The sequence below is a fragment of the Pituophis catenifer genome, unplaced genomic scaffold (genome assembly GCF_029215685.1).
Source record: "Pituophis catenifer annectens isolate HBS135680 unplaced genomic scaffold, rPitCat1.0.hap2 SCAF_2, whole genome shotgun sequence".
Lineage (NCBI taxonomy): Eukaryota > Metazoa > Chordata > Lepidosauria > Squamata > Colubridae > Pituophis > Pituophis catenifer.
This window is the reverse complement of record NW_027256882.1, coordinates 49,285,878-49,310,913: the sequence shown is the minus strand read 5'-3', so window position 1 is coordinate 49,310,913 and position 25,036 is coordinate 49,285,878. Positions and strand designations below refer to the sequence as shown.

The 25,036-nt window shown below is 43.3% G+C and overlaps 1 protein-coding gene across 1 annotated transcript; it reads left to right on the top strand.

Moving 5' to 3' along the window:
* Positions 1-177: 177 nt before the first annotated feature.
* FEZF2 (FEZ family zinc finger 2) lies at positions 178-4,389 on the top strand. Its single transcript, XM_070933528.1, is given in 5 exon segments — positions 178-990; positions 992-1,075; positions 1,609-1,743; positions 1,959-2,091; positions 4,103-4,389. Coding segments are annotated over 5 exon segments (1,452 nt in total).
* Positions 4,390-25,036: the final 20,647 nt, after the last annotated feature.

The window sequence follows — 25,036 nt, the reverse complement described above, 5'->3', positions numbered from 1 at the left end:
AAATGGATGTTGTCTTCAAGACTGAGCTGAGGACCGAGTCGAATTGAGCTTGACTTCTCGGCTTTCTTCTTTTTCTTCTTCTTCTTCTTCCTTCTTTTGCTCTGTCCTTTTTTATGGGCGACCTCCGGCTGCGGATCCCCACCTTTGCCGTCCTTCCCCTTCCTTCCCGCTCTAGAGATGGCCTCGTCGGCTTCGCTGGAAACGGTCATGCCTTCCGCCTGCATCCGGACCGGAGCCGCCAACCCGGCCAAGAGCCTGGCCTTCTCCATCGAGCGGATCATGGCCAAGGGCTCGGAGCCCCATCACAAACCCGCCGCCGCCGCCGCCTTCGAGGCCAGGCCGAGCGAATCTCCCGCCAAGAAGCTGCTAAGCCTCTGCTCGCCTCTGCCCGGCGTCATCCCGGTCCAGCCGCTGCCGGCCTACGAGATGCCCTCCAAGGCGCTGCTCAACTACTCGGAGCTCTGGAAAGGCAGTTTGCGGCACTGCGGGGCCGCGGCGCTGGGAGGCTCGACGGGCGCCTTCTGCAAGAGCAACTGCGGCGCTTGCTGCAAAGGGGAGCTCCCGCCTCCGCCGCCCCTGGGCCAGGCCGCCTTGCCGGGGGCCGGCCGGGTGATCAAACCCCAGGTCATCCACCAGACTCTGGCCCTGCCGGCCAACGGATCTAGCCTCTACTACTTCAACTGCCTGGACTCTTCCGCCTACCACCCGTCGGAGATCCTACAGGGCCAACTCTTCGCCTCCGGCCTTCTGCATTCTCCGAGCCCGGCCGCCGCCGCCGCCGCGGCTGCTGCAGCCGCCCTATCCGCCCATCAGAAACTCTTCCTGCTGGAAAATGCCAAGTTGGCCGCTTTGGCCCCGCCGGAGAAGTTCCCCAACCCCCAGTACCCCCATAAAGAGCGCCTCCCGGGCCAGCTAGACCAGGTGATGAAGGAGAACTCCAGCCTGGCCGTCGAGAGGCCCAGCGGGAAAGCCCACCATGCCAAGCTGGGCGGGGGGGTCAGGCGCAGGAAGCGGCGGAGGCGGCACCTCGGCCGACGGGAAGCCCAAAAACTTCACCTGCGAAGTGTGCGGCAAGGTACGGGGCGCTTTCCCCGGCTTTCCCGGGAAGACAGGGCCATCCTTAGGCTTCTTCTCCATCACTCCTAGGTGACCCACAATGTAGCTCCCTAATTATTACGCGGTTGTGCTGAGGACTGAATTGGGGGTGCGTGGGTGGGTCTCCGCGCTCGCCTCCTGTATTGATCTACCAAGCCATCCTGTGCAAAACGGGGTTTCGAACTCACGCACACGCAAGCAAAGCAGGGTGCTCGTCCTGGCCCCCTTGCAATCTTCGGCGGGCCAGATAACTCATAGCTTAAGTCGCCTAAGACTGGCACCCAACAACTCCGCAACAACACGCGTGGTTCCGTTTTGCAAAGGGTGAAAGAGGCGGCCCCGAGGTTAATGGGAAGAGAGCATGGTCCCGGGGGGGGGGGCATTAAAACGAAACAGCAGACCCAGCCTTTTTTAGCCCCCTTCGGGCTGGCCCGCCGGTTTAGAAAGGCTAAACGTGGCGAGAGCTCCGTGCTTCGGCCTAAAAAAAGTTCCCTGCCTTGTCTTTCTTTGTAGGTGTTCAACGCCCATTATAACCTAACCCGGCACATGCCTGTTCATACCGGAGCCAGGCCCTTCGTGTGCAAAGTTTGTGGGAAAGGTTTCCGCCAGGCCAGCACGCTCTGTAGGCATAAAATCATCCACACGCAGGTACGCTGGGTCTTAAAAAGAAATGCCCGCCCGATCGGTGTGTATTTCTCTTTCCTTTAAAAAAAAAAAAAAAAAAAAGCAAAAGGAAGGGAAACTGAGTTTAAGCGCCACGCTTTTTTGGAGACGGTCTCTCCGAAGGCAAAAAAACAAAAAAAACAAAAACACTCCACGAGTGATTTTAAAGAGCAGCCGCTAACTGTCCTTTCCACCAACAGGAAAAGCCCCACAAGTGTAATCAATGTGGGAAAGCCTTCAACAGGAGTTCCACGCTAAACACTCACATTAGAATCCACGCCGGCTACAAACCCTTCGTCTGTGAATTTTGTGGCAAAGGATTTCATCAAAAAGGTATTTGGATCAGGCCCACGTTCTGGACCTCTGTGCGTGCGTCTATCTATTCGTTTAAATCGCAGAAGAGCTCCCGGGAAGGGTGGGAAAGAAAAAAACATTAAGAATCCTTAAGATTCTGTTTTTTTTCCGAGAGGAAAGCCGCTTTGCTTCTGCGCCTTATATATTTTTTCTTAAAAAAAAAAAAACAAATTCGTTTTGGGAGAACGCCAAAGTTGCAAACGGGAGATCTGCGTGTGTTACGTGGGGAGGATAGAAGAAGGTTGGGGGAAAAAAAAAGAATTTCCCACCGATTTTTTTTAAGCGTCTGATCAAAATTTCGGCTTTCAAGTCGAGACGAAGGTCTTTAATATAGAACGCTGCGAACGTTCGGGATAGAATCTTGGGGTCTCCGGCATTCCAAAATGTAGCGGCGGAATTGAGCGGACTTTGAGGTTACCAGAAGGTGACCCCCCCCCCTCCCCTCGAACGTCCCAGGGGTGGGAGGAAGGAGGGGAGCTGCCACGAAAGACTAGTTCAGTCCTGTCACTTGTCATTAAAACTGGGAAAATAAATTCAGTCCTCTTTAGGGCACGATCCCGCCAGGATGAAAGCACTTCGAAGGATTAATAACTCCTTTGAATGTCAGTGGGAAAGTAAAAGCCCAGGTTTCCGCGCACCAGAGTTAAAGCAAGGAAAGGAGAAAGTGCCGGAATCTGGAGTGAAATCGTGTTCTTTGCCTGAAATTAAATCGGCAAAGAGAGCCTTTTTTTTTTTTTCCTCGAAGGGCGCCGCGGGAAAGAAGGTCGCCAGAGTCTTTGGGTACTTTTTGTTTTTCTTTCGCCGTTCCCAAACTCTCTTAAACGAGAAGAGTTTTGGGGGAAAATAAAACTTCCCAAAGAGCACAGGACGGTTTCTCCCTGACTTTGCTAGGAATTCTTCTGCCTTTCAGCCACACAATTTTGTTAAGTTTGAGGTGTCGCGTTCCGGTTCTCCCTTTTCTTCCCCCCCCCCTCCCACCACACTCTCTCTCCCCCCCCCCGGCCGATCCCCATCCAGGTTCTCCCATTTGCTCCGGGTCAGGACGCTGACCCGGCCTCTAATTTTTTAATTCGTTAGTGGCATCGCGGCGTGGCCTTGACAAAGATGGAGTTTGACAACTTCTTGACTGTCCCTTGCAGGACACTTTCTAATGAAGCCCTGCAAAAGAGGCCGTAGCCTACAAGGCCGGGGAAACCGTGCCCAAGAAAGCGGGGCGGGTGGGAGTTGGTGGGTGGAAGCTACTGCTGCTGCTGCCGCCCGCATCAGACGCCGGGCCCCGCAGCAGGTCCCTTCCGTCAACAGAGCCACGGACATTTCTGAGATAACTTGGGGGAGGAGGGGGGGGGTTGAACTTGGCTCGTTTGAACTTGGGCTTTTGCTGGTTCGCTTTGTAGTGCGGCGGAGTTCCTTGGTTTCAGGGTCTTGCGCTAAGACCCAGCCAACTCAAGAACCAAATCAAACATCTTCCTCTTAGGAATTGCCCGCCTTTGCAATCTTCGATTCTCCTTTGCTGACCCTCCCTTCTCCCTCTCTCCCTTTCCTCACCCACTCTCTCCATCTCTCCCTTTCTCCCTCTTTCTCTTTCCCTCTCTTTCTCCCTCTCCCTCTCTTTCTCCCTCCCTCCCTCTCTCTTTCTCCTTCTCTCTCTCTCTCTTTCCCCCTCTCTCTTTCCCTCTCTTTCCCCCTCTCTCTTTCCCTCTCTTTCTCTCTCTCTCCCTTTCTCCCTCTCTCTCTTTCCCTCTCTCCCTCCCTCTCCTTCTCTCTCTTTCTCCCTCTCTCTCTTTCCCTCTCTTTCCCCCTCTCTTTCCCTCTCCTTCTCTCTTTCTCCCTCCCTCTCTCTTTCTCCCTCCCTCCCTCTCTCTTTCTCCCTCTCCCCCTCTCCCTTTCTCCCTCTCTCTATTTCCCTCTCTCCCTCTTTCTCCCTCCCTCTCTCTCTCTTTCTCCCTCTCTTTCTCCCTCACCCTCTCTCCCTCTTTGCTTCCCCCGGCAGGGAACTACAAAAACCACAAGCTGACCCACAGCGGCGAGAAGCAGTACAAGTGCAGCGTCTGCAGCAAAGCCTTCCACCAGATCTACAACCTAACCTTCCACATGCACACTCACAACGACAAGAAGCCATTCACGTGCCTCACCTGCGGCAAAGGCTTCTGCCGGAACTTTGATTTAAAGAAACACGTGCGGAAGCTGCACGACCCGGCCGCCGCCGCCGCCGCTGCGGCCGCCGCCTCTGCCGCCCTGCCTTCCTCCAAAGAGCTCTCCAGGACCGGACCAAGCTAAAAGTGCCCGAGCGCAACACTCGCGCACGGCAAAGGCCGACGGAGCGGAGGTCTTGTTCCGCCAGCCAAGACTTGGAGCGACCGTAAAGGCCAGAAACAAAGCCCGAGAGAAGGACCGGGGTTTTTGGTATGCGTGTCAAAATTAAAAAAAAAAAAAAAAGGATGCAAACATAAATGCAGACATATATGTATATATGTAAGTATATACATATCCTTGCGAGAGGGAAGGAAGGGGGAAAAAAAAAACAATTTAATACTCTGTTGCTGCTACGGATTCCAGGAGTGTTTCCAGGACTGTAAAGACAAAATACACCGGCCGATCAAATATGTATATAGAGGACTGTAAATTTAAATTTTAATGTCCACTCGATTAATTAAGGAATATATCATCTTCCAGGCAATAAAAATCGCTTAATGTGAGTCGTATTTCCAGGTCCCCTCCTAGAGTTACGGTTTGTTTTTTTTAAAGAAGAAATAATACAATTTATTATTTATTAGTAATTGGTCCAATTTATTAGTAGCAATGGTGGTAAGTAGTGGACGCCAGAGTTGAACCCTTAGCGACGTAGATTCTCTTCTGTTAGTTGTAACAGCAGAAGAATCCGAAGCCTACCGCTCCCCACCCCCACCCCCAAAGCCTAGAAAAGAAAAATTTCCCTTTTGTGTGTATGGGCCTTTCTCCTCGCATCCCCTCCCTTTTCAGTAGAAGTTGTTGTCCCAAGAAGTGCCTCAGCTGAACAGGAGTGGAGTTTCCGAAGCGGTTCGCGTGTAAAGCCAGAGCGCTTCGGAGCAAAAGGCTAAAAAGAGGGGCGACCGGCCCAGGGTGGGTTTCCCAGCAGAGGGTGGGACTAGGAGAAGCTTCCTCGCTCCCCATCTCCATCGGGGTCTTTGGAGGAGGAGGGGGGCGCTTCTTCCAGCCCTTGCTCCAATGATCCCCCACCCCCACTCTTCCCGGCTGTTCTATTGTGAATGGGCAGCTTTCGGATCGCATCTTAAAAGAAGCCGAATTAAGGGGGGAGGGGATTGGTGAACCGAGAGGGAGAGAGGCTGGCGAGAAATGAGGAACGAAAGGACCGCTTTGCTCTCGCCTCTCAAAAGCTCCTGGTTGGGCCGGGTCTCTCTCCTTGCCTCGGGCAGCACCAGCGCGTAGTAGCCAGGGCAGGGCAGGGCTGGGGGTGCGGGTATCCTAACGGCGGCCAGCCCACACACTCCCCCTTCTTCTCCGCCCCCCACCCCCCGCTAGCGATTCCGATAAACCAACCTTTTGGCATGGGGAGGCACGTTGGGGGGGGAGAGAGAGAGGGGGGGAAGAAAGAGAGAGAGAGAGAGAGAGAGAGAGAAGGAAGAAGGAAGGAAGGAAGGAAGAAAAAGAGAGAGAGAAAGAAGGAAGGAAGGAAGGAAGGAAGAGAGAGAGAGAAGGAAGGAAGAAAGAAAGAAAGAGAGAGAGAGAGAGAAAAGGAAGGAAGGAAGGAAGAGAGAGAGAGGAAGGAAGAAAGAAAGAGAGAGAGAGAAGGAAGGAAGGAAGAGAGAGAGAAGGAAGGAAGAAAGAAAGAAAAAGAAAGAAAGAAAGAAAAATGAAAGAAAGAAAGAAAGAAAGAAAGAAAGAAAGAAAGAAAGAAAGAAAGAAAGAAAGAAAGAAAGAAAAAGAAAGAGATAAATTTCGCAGTCCCTCCAGCCTTGTCTTATTCCTTTTCTTAACGTGAATGGCCCGATTGAATCACACATTTATTTGTTCCAGTGACAGAGGAAGTCAAACATTCTGGCTTCCAGCAGATCACCGACGGCAACCTGCGAAGGCAAAATTGGGGCTCTCCTTCCCTCCCTCCCCTCCCTCTCCTCCCACCCCCCCAGGCGTCTGCCACCAACACCCACCACTACTTCCTTCCTGGGTGAGTGGGTAGGTGGGTGGGTTGGGGGGAGGACTGTGTTTTTGTTTTTATTTTTCTCGTTCGCCCGGTTAGAAAAGAAACAGCTTCTCAGCTCGGATGGCATTTTTCCATCCGTGGTTGGGGAGGGAAGAGACCCGGAGTGGGGGGGGGGGGAAGAGAGAGAGAGAGAGAGAGAGAGAGAGAGAGAGAGAGAGAGAGAGAGAGAGAGAGAGAGAGAGAGAGAGAGAGAGGAGGGAAGCAATGGGAGACGATTATTCTTTAAAGTGGATATTCATCTCGAAATTAGAAGTTATATAATATGCCACCTTCTGGTCTCCCTCAATTAACAACTTTTTTTGTTCCCCCCCCCCTCTTCCCCAAAAAGCGATTTCCCCGAATGTTGTGATGGTTGTTATCATCATCATCATCATCATCCTCGCTTGCCGTCCTTCTTCTAATCCCCCGGACGCCAAGGAAACGATCTCATGCTTGCTTTCCGAGTAATGACCCAAATTAAGAGGGGAAACACAGACCCTCCAAACCTATTACATTAATCATGTAATCATCCGCAGCAGGCTCCAGAAATGTTCATTATTAAAATAAATAAATAAATAAAAAATCCAAGGGGTTGGATTAAGGGAAGAAGGATGATGCTTGGCTGCTTTCTGGTTCTCCTAATGCGCCGATGTTTATTCCGCCCACAAGATCAGGCAGCGGCGCCCACGCAGTTCCCGTCGCTCCTGCCCAGAGGCCAAGGAAAGCGGGAATGAATAAACCGGACACCTTGGTGTCTGGGGACAACGTCCTCGGGACTCTTCGGCTTCCCTCGGCTTTAATGGAGTGGTTCAATGCCGAGAAGCGAACCGACCGAGGCCGTTTTCGCTCGGCTCCTTCCTTCGGCGGCTCTGTGTAAAGTCACAAAATTTTAACTTTCTGCAAGTCTCTTCAGCTGCCGGGCCTCTGGGTGCAAAACTAGCCAGACAGACCAAGTTAGCACAACTGAAAAAGGAACGCGGAGGACGGACAAAGCCCCAAAGAAAATCACATCCAACCCTAGTTTAAAAAAAAAAAAAAGTTTGATTAGAGAGAAAGGAAAACCCACCGATTTTGAACGAAAATGCTCACCCGGGTCATAATGTGGAAGTATCTCTGCCTATCTTCGTCTCCTTCTCTTCCTTCCTTTTCCAGGCCTTTGATTTATGTTCTCGATTTCGAGATAATAATAATAATAATAAAGAAAAAGCACCACCAAGCAAAGTCTCAGGTCCTGCAACATTGTTTTCTCCTCCTGCTCTTACTTAACTATTGCTCTTTTACAACGGCTTGGAGTTCCCATCAATACCTCCTTTCCGCCATGAAATCTTCCCAGCGGCCTCTTCCTGCCTTCATTTCTCACTCATTTCTCATGTAGTTGTGGTTGTTTTTTTGTTAGTTGCGAAGTTGTGTCCGTGACCCCATGGACAATGATCCTCCAGGCCTTTCTGTCCTCTACCATCCTCTGGAGTCCGTTTAACTGAATCACTGCTTCAGTGATTCTCATGTATTGGCGCTACCATCATTTACAGGCAATCCAAATTTTCAGAACTCCCCCCCCCCCAGCTCTTCAGTGCCACCAGAGAATGAAGTAAATCATTGCTTCTTCCAAATTCTTCCTGGTTCCTTCCCACCCCCACCCCACCGGTGATGAAAGGAAGAGCCATCTCTACTGTTTGTTTGCTAGTTAAGTATATATTCCAGCTATGTAAACTGCTTTGTGCGCAGTGCAACTTTCCGAGTTGTATTTACAATGGTAGGGATGATCTTTTGCACGCTTCCACGGGGATGTGCATTGATGTTGCCCTGAATCAAATATCCAAGTGGATGTCAATAGTTCCAGTTTAGGGATGGATGGATGGATGGATGGATAATTTGCTCATTTTGATGGTTTGCATAATAGTAGATGGCTGATCAGTATTCAGTCTGGTCAAGAAAGCAAAATGACCAGATTTCCCTCCTCAAACATTTGCTTTTGCATGCTCTTCTCCGGAGAGACAAGAAAATCTAGCAGAGAGTCACTTGATAAGGAAATGGGTGGCCTATAAATTTAATGAGTAAATAAATTTGAAGTTAGAATACGTAAATAACATTTGAAACTCGATTTGCTGTTTTGAGGGTATTCCCTGTTCTCAGGCACCTTTAAATGTTGATTGCATACATTCCATAATATATATTCCATATTTTATGTGATCTTGCTAGAAAATGGTTTTGATGTAGCAATGGGCAACCGAGCTCTGAATGTATAGAAAAAAATAATAATGGCAACAATGACAGATTAAGGGTAGAACAGAAAAATCAGCAGGACTCTCCATCTTGAAAATGTTGAAGAGAGGCAGATTTGGAGCTAAATGGCATGGTTAAAATCCAGTAATAACCCAAAGAAAAATATGTACCGGGATATAGTGGGCATCCCAGTCTGATTCATAAGGTTCCATTGCTTTGCTTCTGGGATGCTATCTTTGCCTCTGGCTCCACTTGATGGACCTCACCATTCTATCCATCAAAAACGTGGAGTCCATCTTTCAGAAAGCTACAAGATGTCCTTTTTTTCCTCCAGATGTTTGCCCTGTTCTTCAATGATCAGTTTTTGAAAAGGCAGTTCAAGATAGTTTGGGGCAGCATATAATGATGGTATTCCTTACCTGGTCAACTATTCTACATCTGTTTCTTGATCAAGTGGTCAACGGGGATACATTTGAGAGATACTTTAAGAATCTATGATGCCATGGGCTGCAGTCAAAACAGACTGCCACAAGAAGCAGGGCAGAAAGACAAAACATTAGGCACAATGCAACACATACTTCTTAATGATAATATTTAGAAGAGAGGAGAGGAGAGGAGAGGAGAGGAGAGGAGAGGAGAGGAGAGGAGAGGAGGGGAGAGGAGAGGAGAGGAGAGGAGAGAAGAATAGAATTTTTTATTGGCCAAGTGTGATTGGACACACAAGGAATTTGTCTTTGGTGCATATGCTCTCAGTGTACATAAAAAGACAAGATACATTCGTCAAGAATCATAAGGTACAACACTTAATGATAGTCATAGGGTACAAATTAGCAATCAGGAAACAATCAATATCAATATAAATCAAAAGGATACAAGCAACAAAGTTACAGTCATGTAGTCATAAGTGGGAGGAGATGGGTGATAGGAACGATGAGAAGACTAATAGTACTAGTAATGCAGACTTAGTGAATAGTTTGACAGTGTTGAGGGAATTAGTTGTTAAGCAGAGTGATGGCGTTCGGGAAAAAACTGTTCTTGGGCCGAGTTGTCTTGGTGTGCAGATTCCTTCCTTCCATGGGTTCAAATCTCTGGTATTCCCTTGTTACCCTACCTGACCTTCAAGTAAATGAGAAAAAGGACTTACTTTTGTTTCCCAAAAGAAAAAAAAAACCACTAAAGTTTTATTTGATAGATTATGCTTTTGGAATTGTGTTGAAGGATATAGCCACCCAAAATATTGGTTTTATTAGCTCTCTTGCTATTATGAATATATTTACTCTCAAGTAAAAGAGCCTTGGTACTACAGTGGTTTAAAGCACCCTGTTATTAACACAGCTGCCTGCAATTTACTGCTGGTTCGAATCTCTCCAAGGCTCAAGGTTGACTCAGCCTTCCATCCTTTCTAAGGTAGGTTAAATGAGGACCCAGTTTGTGGGGGCAATAAGCTGACTTTGTATAAATATACAAAAGTATGAAGGCTATTGCTGAGCACATTGTAAGCCGCCCTGAGTCTCCGGAGAAGGGCGGCATATAAATCAAAAAAAAAAAAAAAAAAAAAAAAAAAAAAAGTAAGTTGTATTTGATTTAATGGGACTTGTTCTTTCTCAGTGTACAGAGAGCTCTTCTCCAACTGTTCCTTACAGCAGATGGTATCATAAGAATCAAAAACTTCTTATTAGTCATAACCAGAATACAGGTTACTATCTCTTCCCCAAAGGACTAATTTTAAATAGAGAAAGAGCTCCCCCCCCACCCCATATTCATCCAGAAAGATTGGAAATTACACTATCAGGCAAAATACTTATTGGGAAGTTTTCAGCTAGTTCATCTTGGAGTATAGCTTCTATAAATTTCTCTTTTGTTTTCTGGAGAATGTTCAGTTTTTTATTTTGGAACAAAGTCCCTGTGACCCTCTTAATGTTACTTAAGTGAATGGGAGATATTCTTCATCCTTAATAAAGCTGGCTGTGCTGCTAAGACTTGTCCTTCACCTACAGTAGGTTAGCTACGGCAGGGGTCTCCAACCTTGGCAACTTTAAGACTTGTGGACTTCAACTCCCAGAATTCTGGGAGTTGAAGTCCACAAGTCTTAAAGTTGCCAAGGTTGGAGACCCCTGAGCTACGGTATCTGGGTTACAAAACCCCAGATGACCAGCAGATGGCAGTAATTAGTTGGAATATTCTTTGTTTCATTGATACCCTCTAGTGGTTATCTGGGTTTTTGCAATATACCCTTAGTTGGGCAACATGTGGAGAGCCAGGCACACCTAACCACCTGTTTTGTACAAGGGCAATTTTCACAGTTCATATTAGGTTGGGGCCATACCAGGGTAGCCTTCTGAAAAATAACGATCAGTGCTGCTACACGGCTATTTTTAAAAAGATGCAGCAGTCCAAGTTTGACAGCTCTAGATTTACCTTTAAATTTTGAAAGATGTTGATTTTGCAGTAAAACTTTCCCCAACAAATGTGTTAGTCAGTGCACTATATATCAATAAATGTGTATACATATCTGGAAATATTTTTATGCGTAAAATACTTTTAGAAAACATCTTCCTGTGAGTATTTTTCACTCTGTAAAAGGAACTCTCATGATCCCCCAGATTATTTTAAGGGATAAAGTGCCAGTTTCTAGGCAGTCCTCGGTATAAAAATATGGATTTTTATCAGAACAACAAGCTTAGCTCGGTGGCAAAATTCCCATTCAGTGCAATAAAGCCAGGGTATTGCATCTGGAAAGTTGGCTGGCAATTTGGAAGCTTCCATTGGGAAACCTTTTAGAGTTCCAAGAGGTGCTGCTACAGCATTTTCGGCCTCGTGAAGGTCTGAAAAAAGGATAACTCATTCTGTATTTTTTAACACCAGGTCCTTGTCTCCGTTACACCTGGTAAGGTGATATTTCACGTGGGGCTGTAATTGCAGGAACTCAAAGTGAATGCCAACACTTCAATCACAATAGGAGAGATCAGGCAAAAGTGCCTATCTCATCACAGTGAGCAACAACTGGAAAAAAAATGGGGTGTTTTAATCATGCATAGACTAGTGTGAGCACAATAGAGTTTCACATAGAGGAGACATCTCCAAAATGGCTTAGGCATCCTATTAGATATTCTTCTAAGCTAGGGATGGCCAGGGTTTCTTTTCTTCTGCATCTGGTCCATGGTTGACATGGGTTGGAGTGTGGAATGGAGATAAAAGAGTTGAAAGCTTGGGTAGAGCCAATCCCCAAATGTGCAAACTTGGCAAAGCGGATCGAAAGCCATGCAAAACTAGATATTTTTTTAAACAGGTCTTAATCTATCCTCAGACGCCTTCATTTTGCTCCCAGGTTGGTGTTCCAGTTGATTTATTTAGAAGGTCCTTTGAATATTAATTTAAAAATTAAGTAGAAAACTGGCAACCAAAAAGCAAAAAGGCAGATTTCCAGCAATGCCCTTGTCCCTGTTTCTAAACCCCACTAGATTGGTTGAGATCATCCTGGCAGAGGGATGTGACTGTCCATATTCGCTTGGTCAATCATTTTATGAGCAAGGAAGTCTTCCCTAGCCACCATTCTAGGAGTGCATCCGTCATATGTTCCCATAACTGGAATTGGGCTCCCAGCTCCAAAAATCTACTTCTTTGTAAATCAAAGTGAGGTCTTCATCTGATTCTCAGGTTATCCCTTTTATGTTCTTCCCATAGATTTCTCCATTGAAATGTCCAAATGCTTTACAATGAACAAACAAAATGCCTTTTACCAAATTTGATCTCTGGTCTAGTTGTCCAGCTCTCCATTGTCAGGAACATAAGCAATCTCTGAAGAAACTGAAGAAACATTTTATGATATTTTAGGTTGAGCTGCATCAATAGAAGTTATCTTCTTCTTGGTCCATGTGAGATTGGGTGGGTTTGGCATTCTGCAAGTGAGGTCTTAAGGGAGCCTAGAAGATAATATTAATGCATCATCTTAGATTGTCTTGTTTATTATGCCCTTCCTGTTGCTTTCAGAAGTCTTCCAGCTCCTTCTGGCTTGATTACATCTTATCTCAAATAACTGGACCTTAAGAAATCCAGATGAATGAGATGCTGTGTATGTCAATAGTACATCATAGGCCACAGTGCACAGAGAGAAGCCAAAGTAAACAGGGATAATCCATCCCTTTTGTTTTCTGTATCACTCAATAAGGCCACATTTAACAAATGGCTAATAGTAGTGTGATGCAGAGGTAACTATTTCCAATTTCCTCCAATGGAAATCTACATCCATTTACATATTCTCTCAGGCTGATGGAGGAGCAATTAAGAGATTTAGACCCAAGTGACTTCCTAGATGTGAAAACAAGGCTAGACTATACTCTGCTTGAATGGTGTGTGTTTTTACACATGTATGTCTGGATTCTGAAATTTACATTGACGTTGAATTAGGATTTCGGAAAAGGACTCAGACCATTTCTGTTTTCCTTCTCAACTTAAAATCTATAGAATATATATTTAGTAGCTGGATCCCCTATGTGATCGGGCTTGATAAATGGATACTTACAGCTTGAAAATTAATGAGTAGTTATGATAGGCCTCTCCTCTTCCCTTCTCTCCCTCAGCCTTGCCCCACAGAAAGATCTCCTATCCTATCCCCCTCTCTCCCTCAGGCTTTCTAGCCCCTTCTCTCTCTCACGCTTGTCCCACAGAAGCCTGTCCTATGCTATCCATTCTCTCCAGAGTTATTTTCAAGTTGGGAGGGGGAGTAGAACATCTAACTAATTTGCATCAGAGAGTGTTATAATAATATAGGAAATACTAATGCTCTGATGATCATTTCAAAAAATCCTTTCTTAGTGAGCACCTAGAAGCCAAGAGGAACATATATGGCAAATTTCAAGTTTGTAGGCTTTACGGTTCTGGAGATTTTGTGATTATGGCGTGAGTGGTTTTAGCTTTTAGATATATATAGATTGATTGATTAGTCTATAGGTCATATTAACGTACAGGTTCAAACACGTATTACCAATAAAATTTTAAACAAACAATTTAAAACGAGAGTACGATACAATAGTTATAGGATAAAATACAATAATTTAATACATAAATATGTGAAATAAAATAAAATTAGACATCAAATAATATTTCTGTATCGCCCTTGCAATCTACCCCAATCAGGCCCACATATGCCGATCTCAGTCGGACCATTTTAGTCAGAAATTGTGCTGTATTAAATGTCGTTTTCAGATTCTGGCCACACATATGAGGTATGTTGTTTTAATATGGGCCTCCCACTGGGCCATACGTTTAATATGTGGATCAAGGTACTTATCCCTCGCCCCCTAATACAAACAGCAATCGAATAATATATGAGTCAGATCTTCTACCTCTTCAGCTCCACAGATCTCAGCTTAAAATCTATAGAAAATTGGAAAGATAACACCATTGAGGAAGAGGAAACCTTACATGCTCATGCTGAAATAAGTCCTTTTCATTCACAATGGTGCCCATCTGTGAGACAACCTATATAGTATTAGGGAAGGGGTCATTAACCCCTGGTCTATAAAGAAAACTCCAGGTTTCTGAGGGTTTCTCTTGGACTACGAACAGGAGAAGTTCTTAGGTAGTAAACAAAGTAAAACTAGACTCCTCGCTGAAAGCATTATGAATGAAGCTAAGGCTTAGGGACTGTGGACACAAAATGTAACAGCAAAAGTCAGGAAGGGGACCCTGAAAAACCAAGAATAATTGAAAAAGAAACCAACTGAACACAAGATGATTAGGTGGGATCATTGACAACACAAGGGGAATCTAAAAAGGATCTCAAGAAACAATTATTGATAGACAAAACCTGCAGAACTATTGTTCACGGGATCACCAAGAGTCAGAAGCAACTGAAGGAACATCAGCAAAATTGTACACTAGTGATTTATTCCTGAAAAACTATCCATAAACCTACACTGTAGCAGTGTAAAGTTAACAGTATTGGGCAGTCAAAGAAAAATGGAACTGAAGTACACTGATCATCATTATCCAGAACCTTCAGAAATAGGCATTTAAGTTATAAGTGGAGGACCTGGCTGTAAACACTCTCTTACTTAAAGAATATTATTAGTTACAGGTTGCTATTTTTGCAGTTCTTTTCTTTTTTCACTGCCTGTGCTGTTTTACATATTTTCCCCTACGTGTATGCAAATTGTTTCCTTTATACAGACAACGGCCCTTTAAAATAGATTGGGGAGAAAAAAGGCATACAAAGGCTGAATTCACAACCCACTTCAACTTGTGAAAGACCCAGCAGCTACACTCACACAACTTTTATTAGGTTGTTCTTTGGTTTGTTTATTGTGGCTTAATGTACATATGCAGCCCATTTGCTTAGTTTATCTTTTCATGCCTTGTGAAAAGCAGAAAATTAGTTAATTCAATAACTAATTGGAGTGTCTTGTGCTAACCCATACATAGAATGATTAGCCAAAGATCACCCTGAACACTACAGACAAAGGAAATATTTAATGTTGTTGCTATTTTATTTATTTATTTCTTTTAATTGTATCCCACCTTTATTGTTTTTACAAATAACTCAAGGTTATGATCAAGTCAACAATGAACAGAAGGTTACGATTAAGATGTAACTTTCTATGCGCTACACTAGTGTAGTTTTGAATTGTATGCAGTTTTCATTTAAATTTATAAATGACTGCTTTGAACCAGGTTTACTCAAAGTAGTGAACAAAATACGATGGGTTGTTATAGTTGGTCGCACAGTCAAGTCAGATGTTTAGACTGGATTTGCATTATTATTTTTATATAGATAAAAATATGAAATCACAGCTGCCAGTTCTTTAATTGGTTTTGGCCTTTATTTGCATCAGGTTCTTCCCAATAATCTAGGATGTCTTGATGTATCGGCAGGGTATATGTGCAGATCCAAGTCATGTGGACTTTTGTAATTGACAGATGGAAATTTTGTCAATGCACATATTTTCTAAGTGCCATCCAGGATTTTTTTGGTATGGAAGGCAGTGTGCCGATAACCGCTGGGACTACCATGCTTGGTTTATGCCATAATCTTCCAATTTTGATTTTCAGAATTTGATACCTTTGTGATCTTCCCTAATTCTTTGTCCTCTTTGCTACTATTGCCTGGTATTGCCACATCAGTTATTCACACTTTCTTCTTCTCAGCCACAGTTACACCTGGTGTGTTATAAGCCAAGATTTTATCAGTTTAAATTCAAAGATCTTACAATATTTTCACCCGGTCACTTATTATTATTGAACATTATTCTATACAAAACATATTACTGACCAAGCCCTTGTATTAATGTAATTTAGCATGCTTGTATATATAACATCTTCTAGAGCTATTAAGCAACATAACAAATAAAATACGCCCATCAGTGCTATTCAAAACAAATTTGCACGCAAGGAATATAACTGCAAATTGTTTGGGAAAAGTTTCTGCAATATAAGAGTCACCGTACAGAAGGTTTTTGCCTCTAGTGCCTACCAAGATTTATTTATTTGTTTAGAAATGTTAGCATGACTTGCCCATCTTACGTAGGAATTGTAGGCAGCTCATGACAATGAACAAGAACAATGTAATAAAATTTCTACAAATCAGCAACAACAATAAAAGAAAAAAAATACTCACCCAACAGAATTAAAAGTATAATAGTAACCAAACTCAATCACATCTATATTAGACTCCCTTAACTTCCTGCCCAGGCATCACACAGAAAAGCCAAGTCTTCAAAGCTAGTGGTGCCTACAATACACTTAAATCTTTGGATCTGGTGGGATGGACAGAAACTCTCACAGATAGGTGATTCTGCAAGTAAATGACCTTAAAGTCAATTGAGATAGGCTGGGAATTCAGCAAAGCAACATCTGAACTCAGTGCTACTGTCGTTTATTGCAGTTGTGTATATGTGCTCCTGAGTCGCATCATTTACATTACTCTGGACCAGCATTCCTCATCCTGGGATTCTCCAGAGTATTGAGATTAGTTTCTGATCCTGTCGGCTGAGAATGTTGTGGATTGTAGCCTCAATATGTGCACTGAAAAATGATACCTCTTTTTATTTTATTTTTCTGGACCCCCTATGTGAACTGGAAGAATCTCTGTTGGAGGTACACTCTTTGTAACTGCTACATTTGGAACCTTCTCTGGATTTCAACATGGCATACCCAGACTTGTTATTCCAGGTACAGTGTCTCCCAATGACATGGGGCTGTACATCCCAACCCTAGGAAAAGGGGAATATCTGAAATTCTAACCGGGATGGAATTTGGTTGCAGATCCCACGCTGTTTCTTTTAATACGACAGAATGGTGTGATTTATGGTGTGAGTGGTTTAACCAGAACTTTCTATCCTTCTCCCCCCCCACCCCCCCAAAAAAGATAGAATTCTAAAAACAACACAACCAAGATTCTGCAAATTTTTATGAAAGGACACAGCTCCAGCTAGAGGGAGAAACAAAAAGGAATTTATTAAGCGGTAGTCTTTTATCAGTTGGGTTCATATATTCAGGATGTGTCTGCATTGGGAGAGGGTCGGAAAAAGTGAAAATAGTAGCCAGAGCATATCCTTTTCTTTGTGCAATAAAAAAAGGCAGGGCTTTGATTACATGACGGTGGTTTCCATCTTGGATTTTTGATCCCCTCCTTTGGGGACACCCCTACTAGGATGGGGGGGGAGGACGGGGAGGACCAGAGATGGGGAACGCAGCAACTGTTCTTCTCCATGTACACAAGGGTTACAGTTTGTGATCCGTGTCTTGCTTCTCAGCCTTTCCCAGTAACAAACTGGGTTCTTCCATCGATTTATTATCTCCTCCAGTGCAACTCATAAATATTAAAAAAAAAAAAAAGCTTAAATCAAGGGGGATAGCAATTCTGTAACACATATACACAGGCACACAGGCACACACGCACAAAAGGCTCCAATTATCTTTTCCCTCTCAAGATGTTTCTTCTGTCCATGACTGCTCACACTTCAGCAATCTTGCCAGCAAGCTTCAAATAATGTAATTCCCCCCCCCAAAAAAAAATAAGGAGAAGAAGGGGGTGGGGAAATTCTCTTCCAAAGCCGTAGTCATGAACATGAACAGCTTGAACAGGCCTAGTGCCTAAGGGGGGGTTAGAGGTTCCTTTATGTAAAGAATGACACTTAAAACTTGCCAGCATTTGCAGGCGTGTGGATTTTTTTTTTTTAAAAAAGGGGGGGGAGTAGGGTTGGAATCCTAAAATAATAAATAAAATCCCTTTGGGTGTAATATCCATTTGCCTGGCTGAGACTTCCAAGCCTCCCCTCCCAACCTGCCAAATGTTCCCGTCTCTCTTTCCTTTGCGGAGGGAGCAAGGGACTAGTAGGTGGGGTGCGGGAGGGGAAGGAGGATGCATGCGTGCGTGCCTGGGTGGGAGGAAGGCTTATCCCAGGTGCATCCTAAGGGAGTCCGGAGGAGATGCTTCTTAAGATGCTGGGCTGGGAAGCAGGGAACCTTCAAGGCAGCGCGCGGTTGCCCTTTTCCTGCACTTCACTCTCCAAACGTCTGAGCAACCGGTTTGCTGCTAGAAACATGTTAATTGCCAACAGAGCTCATTAAGGCATGCACATGCAAAACACAGCAAGGGAGATTAAATGGACAAAAGCGCAATAATGAACTGTCAACAACTGAGCCCATCTACAAGACCAGGAGCACTCAAGAATGAGGCATTTAGAGGCAACAAAGGATTGTCTGGGACAGGAAGAAAGGACGACCTAGACTTTTGTTGAGTCAACACAATTGATTACAAATGAGAGATTAACAGGATAGCTTCAGAGTTTTTTTGAAGGAGGCAGAAGAGAAAAGTCCAATTAAGTCCACCGAATGTTAACTACATCGCTTTCCACAGCCAGCCCTGGAGAAATTCTCATTAAACCATCCCTGGCGATCCCCTTTTTGGAAAGTAATTTGTCTCCCTGATGGAGCAGAGAAAGGGAGAGAAAGAAGCGCGAGTTCTTGGCACAATGAGCTTAGGAGACACACTGCAAAGAGCCAAAAGGGGAGTTAATGAGCATCTGACAAGCCGCTTGGATCTAGGCTTGGCAGAAGAGTGATGAAAAGATGGAATTGGCCAACAACTTTTCTTTAGATCAAACATAAAAAGGCCAATCTGAAACAGGCCTGCTCAAAGCTGGTGGGGAAAAAGAAAAGAAAGGCCCCCGCTGTGGGGATGGAGTGGAGCCCTCAACTGCCCCGATCAGAATGGGAAATGCCTTGGCATCTCATCCACCTCCCCTCCCGCCCCGCTACCCCACTGCTGCCGAATATCCAATCCTTACACTCCTCCGCTCCTCCGGGCAAGCTACACTGCAAAGCTTCCCAATTAGGCGATGAATGGGGATTTACAAACCCACTACATTTGGGGAGGGGAGAGATAATAAAATTCATACATGGGTGTTTCAAACTGTTCTTAAGTGTCGGAGATTAGAAGGAGGCCTCTGGGAGGGGCAAGCACCCCCTCCCATCGTTTATGGCTGCTGGGTTCTCTTAAGCATGGCAGGGTCAAGGGGCAGGACTGACTGGGAGGTCGCCTTAATCTAGGTTAATCTCGGGGCCGAGTAAGGTGGATTAAGGGATGGGTCCTTATTTCAAGAGCTCCAGGACAGATCAGCCAAAATGGCCATCTTCCCCCGACTGGATCTGATGTTTGTTCTATCATTTCCTAGAGAACAGACAGGCAGATATTCAAGCATCCAGTTTTTGGTACGGGGGCGGTGGAGTTAAATCTCCCAAATAATAATAGAACAACTCAGCAATCATACAACGCTTTGTTGACATGGGTGAAAACACTTTTCAGCTCTCCGTTGCAGCCAGAGCAGTTTTAGCTGGTTGCTTTGATCAAGAAATAGTCCTGCCCCATTTGGGAGAGGGAGGGGGGCTCCAGAAATTACTGGGCCCCATTTTTAAACCCGCCTTGTTTTCCCATCGTTTCTTCTATCTTTTTCCCTTCCATAAAATATTTGCTAAGAGGAGAAGGGTAACGATAGCAGTAGGAAAGCCTCAATTTGGAAGCAACCCAAAAGGTAACAGGATCCATCTCTGGCTTCAGACAGTGTTGGCTGCAATTCAGGGAAGAGCTTCTATCAAATTTGTGAAGTGTAAGGTTTTCCCAGGAAAACGTGGAATGTTTGTGTGTAGTGTTTGTTTATCCCTCAGTGAAATACATATTTTACATGTACATAAACATGCATGCTCACGTATGTGTACAGGAGTGGGGGAACGCAAATTCATTATGTACATTTGGTGAATCGCTAGCTATAGGTGAATAATTGTCTCCTTCCCCGTAAAGGCATGACAAAGAACACCCAGAAGTAGATAATGTGTACATGAAATTGTGCTCGTTGCTCAATCAATATGAGTAGTTGCAGACTGAGCATGTAAGGGCAACTATGTTCCCTGTTTGTAAACTGTGTTGGGAAATGTATAAAATCTCGCCTGTGAACGCCAGACACGTAACTGAAAATTGTAGAAATTGTATCAAATCAGTCAATTAACCAACTAATAGCCACCAATGACCAACCCCTTTGTTCTGATAGCAAAGTGGGGCTACACAAAATGAGAAATCAGGCTAGCATGAAGTACACCAACTCCCAAAGTTGTCAAGGAAAGGCAGGAGAAGGGGGACTTGTGAGAAGAAGTATTTTGGTCAGCTGGACTGCAAGGAGATCAAATCAGTCAAGTCTAAAGAGAATCAACCTTGACTGTTCTTTGGAAGGATAGATACTGAAGATGAAGCTCAAATACTTTGGCCACCATATGAGAAGAGGGGACTCATTGAAAAAGATCCTGATCTTGGGAAAGATGGAAGGCAAAAGGAGAAGGGGATGGTAGAGGATGAGATGGTTAGATAGCGTCATTGAATCAATGGGAGTAGGTTTGGACAAACTCCAGGAGACAATGGAGGACAAGGGGGCCTGGCATGCTATAGTCCAGGGGGTTACTAACAGTCAGACATGACTTAGCGACTGGACAATAGCAACACTTTCATGAATAACATTTAATTCAAGTTATAGACATCGCCTTTACATCAAAATAAAATAAAATCAGTTCCAATTTCTGCCCTACAGCACTTACCGTTTTTTTCAAAGTATAAGATGCATCTTTCACCCCCCTAAAAGGGGTGAAAATTTGGGTGCGTCTTATATACCGAATGTAGACCCTCCCACCCACTGCCCCCCACCCTATGGCCTCTGCCTCCCAGCAATTTACCTCCTTGCAGCAAGCAGCAAGAAGAAACAGCCCATTTCAGCTTCGGCACAGTCTAATTAGCACAAGTTGATTGTCCCCGACTCTCAGCTGTTTCAGGCTGCAGGGATTGCCATTGCCTATTGCTGCGCGAGCTTCTGCTGGGTAAATTGCTGGGAACAGATTTTTTTTTTCTTGTGCTAATCAAGCTATGCTGAAAACGAAAATGAAAGTAAAGCAGGCTGTTTGCTGTTTGTTGCAACGAGGCAAAATTGCTGGGAGGCAGAGGCAGATTTTTTTTTCTTGTTTTCCTCACCAAAAAAATTAAGTGCATCTTACAGTCCAGTGCGTCTTATACTCTGAAAAATACATTAATTCATCTAGGCATTGTCTCCTTACTGGGCTGTACTTATGCACGCCACTTTAACCTTCAGTATGAAAAAGGTTGTGTGTCTTTGGTTTATGCTTATTAACTATAACTGTAGTCCTACTTGCTGTGTAGAATTTCTGCAGAAGGAAAAGTTGGAAGTTCTTAATAGCCCTGAAGAGTTTTTCCCAGGCTTCCGATGACAGCTTTGCTTGACTTCTCCTCCAAAGGAGATTGTCTGGGTCTGCAGGCTCCTTGGAGTCCTTATGGAACAGACAAAACCTATGCTGATATGGTGTCTAGATAGTTTTCCTATACTTTCTAGTGGGAATCATTAGAAGTGGTGGTACTTTCCTCCCCATCTTAGAAAATCCGGTATTTATCACATCAGGAGGCTGTACTCTATTGCTGGGGTAAACACTATCTACAATCATATGTGATGAAACTGACATAATATAATCATGGCCTGATGACATCATCCCAATGGGAATTTCTTCGTGCTTTTCAAATCCTCTCTCCTTCTATAAGACTGCTGTCTTATAGTTGTTGCTTGAGAAACTAATTACACAAAGATGCGTGCTGATGCACACAAGGATGTGAACTTTTGAAGAGGTCTTCATGCAGAGCTTGACCTGGCATCTGCGATGTTTGATGAATGGTATCTGCCAAGTCTGATATCTATTTCTGTATATTTCCAAAATTCACATGTACTTAGGACCTGTTGTAAACATACATTAGTCCAGGATAAACATAGGAGTTCAGAAAAGAATCGAGACACTTGATGGAATCTGAGACTATTTTGAGGTGAGTATATACACACAAATAAATATTGAAATATTTTGTTAATAAACTTCAATGCAACAGATTTCACATACAGCTAGCCACATTTCCTCTGTGATTTAAGTAATTTGCATGCTAAGTTCATTACACAAATAACATACATGCCATACTTTTAGTCAATTTACTAGTTTTGGGTGATGACTTCAACATGCTAATAATGTAAATAAACACAAATGAGGTAATTGGTGTAATCTTGAGATGAAACCATCATGCTAATTACGTAAATCCCTGTGATGCCTTTTGCAAGCAGTGTTATTTCCCGTGACACTCTATGGAAGTGAAAGATGGACTTTAAAGAAGTAGGATAGGAAGAGTATTAATACTTTTGAACTTTGGTTTTGAAGAAAACTCCTGAGAATATGATGGGACAACATACAAATCAACCCAGAATTCTTACTTGAAGCACAAATGACCATGCTCAAATTATCCTATTCTGGACAGATTATGAAAAGGCCTAGCTCTTTGGAGAAACCTCTAATGGACAGAAAGATGGAATGAAAGAGAAGAAAAGGACAACCAATAACAAAGTAGATGGATTCAATTACACTAGCAATGAATGTCCCATTGGAAGACCTGAAAGATCTGATTAGAGACAGATTGTCGTGGAGAAAATCTATACATGCGGTCACTAAGAGTTGACATTGACTTGATGGTACTTAACCGGTCAATAATTAATTATTAAAATGAAATTCCAATGGATGTGGAGAGAAAGAGATGACCATTAATTGAAGTTCGGGAAAATACAAAGGCATGTTTACAGAAGTGGAATAGAATAGAATAGAATAGAATAGAATAGAATAGAATAGAATAGAATAGAATAGAATAGAATAGAATAGAATAGAATAGAATAGAATAGAATAGAACAGAACAGAACAGAATAGAATAACAGAGTTGGAAGGGACCTTGGAGGTATTCTAGTCCAGCCCCCTGCTTAGTCAGGAAACCCTACACCACTTCAGACAAATGGTTATCCAATATCTTCTTGAAAACTTCCAGTGTTGGAGCATTCACAACTTCTGGAGGCAAGTTGTTCCACTGATTAATTGTTCTAACTGTCAGGAAATTTCTCCTTAGTTCTAAGTTGCTTCTCTCCTTGATTGGTTTCCACCCATTGCTTCTTGTCCTACCCTCAGGTGCTTTGGAGAATAGCTTGACTCCCTCTTCTTTGTGGCAGCCCCTGAGATATTGGAACACTGCTATCATGTCACCTCTAGTCCTTCTTTTCATCAAAGTAGACATATACAATTCCAGCAACCATTCTTTATATATTTTAGCCTCTAGTCCCCTAATCATCTTTGTTGCTCTTCTCTGTACTCTTTCTAGAGTCTCAATGTCTTGTTTACACTGTGGTGACCAAAACTAGATGCAGTAAAATGCAAGTAAGATATGGTAACCATAAAATGACCATAACATGTCAGTTTTGAACAGAGGTTCTTTGCTCTCTGTCAGTAGAGAATGATAACTAATTGCATTGGAACTTTGAGGAGAAGCAAGATGTAAGGCAAAATGAAGACGATGAGAGAGGACTAGTGTTTTTCTCATCAAGGTATAAAATGAGACATCAGAACAGCCATGACATTATTTCCATGGGGTCTATTGTTGTCCTTCCACAATGATGGGGAAGATCGTGCACTGAAGTAAGAAGCCATATTAATGCCATAAAGGATGCGAAATATCTTAAGGCATCGGTTAATCTAATCAATCCGGTAGGAAAAACAGTAATGTCTTCCTATCAGTCTAATAAACAAGCAAGATTTCATCTTCACATTCTTATAGTAGAAAACTTACATGTAACAACTGAACCACAACTCAGCAGCAACTATTTCATCTCCTATCGTGACCATAACATAATAAGTACTATTAAGAGGTCAGGAGTTCTTTTTGCAATGGAAGACTTGGTAATTGAAGAATGCTTACTGGTTCTCTGGAGAATGATCCCAAATTGACATTTATTTATATCAGTACTGAAAAATAGAATAATTCTTTGGATGTACTTAATCATTCAATCATTCATTCTATTTTCTTGTATTGGTTTCCTACAATTTCCTTAATCAAGCAATGGTGGATTAGATTGATGATACATTTATCCCTGAAAGTAATATATTTATCAGTTTTGAAGTATGTATTTCTGTTGTGGAAATTGGTCCTTGGATTAATAGATTGTGAGAAGAGGGTGAGCCTCAGTTCCTTTACCATAAATTCTTTCATCTAGAGATAACAAAGTCTATGCTGGGGCAATTTTTCTTTTCCCAGACATACGGACTTGGGTAGAATAGAATGAAAACAAAGAAATGGACAGGAGGAAAGAAAGTAAAAGAAGGGGGGAATTTTAAAAAACTCAATAACGAACCTTCAAAGAAATATCTATCTATCTATCTATCTATCTATCTATCTATCTATCTATCTATCTATCTATCTATCTATCATCTATCTATCCATCAATCATCTATCTATCAATCATCTATCTATCTATTTATCTATCTATCCTCTATCTATCTATCTATCTATCTATCAATCATCTATCTATCATCTATCAATCATCTATCTATCTATCTATCTATCTATCTATCTATCTATCTATCCATCCATCCATCCATCCATCCATCCATCCATCCATCCATCATCTATTTATCTATCTATCATCTATCTATCTATCTATCTATCTATCTATCTATCTATCTATCTATCATCTATCTATCTATCACCACTCGGCTATTTAAATCATTAATAGGTAGATCAGAATTGCTCATAGCTGAACTGAATGAACAGTATTATCTGTTAGATCCATTAATTTCTACTTTAATGGACCAATTTTCAGATTCTGAGGTAAAATGCTCTTTTAGCTTTCACAGAATAATGGAACAACATTTAATACAGTTGGAAGAAACTTTGGAGGTCTTCTAGTTCAACCCCCTGCCCAAGCAGGAAGCCCTATAGTATAGGGCCTATACCATTCCAGATGAATGACTGTCCAATCACATCTTAAAAACCTCCAATGATAGAGCATCCACAACTTCTGGAGGCAAGCCATTCCACTGGTCAATTGTCCTCACTGATAGAAAACGTATCCTTAATTCTAGGGTGGATCTTTCTTTGATAAACTTAAATCCATTACTTCT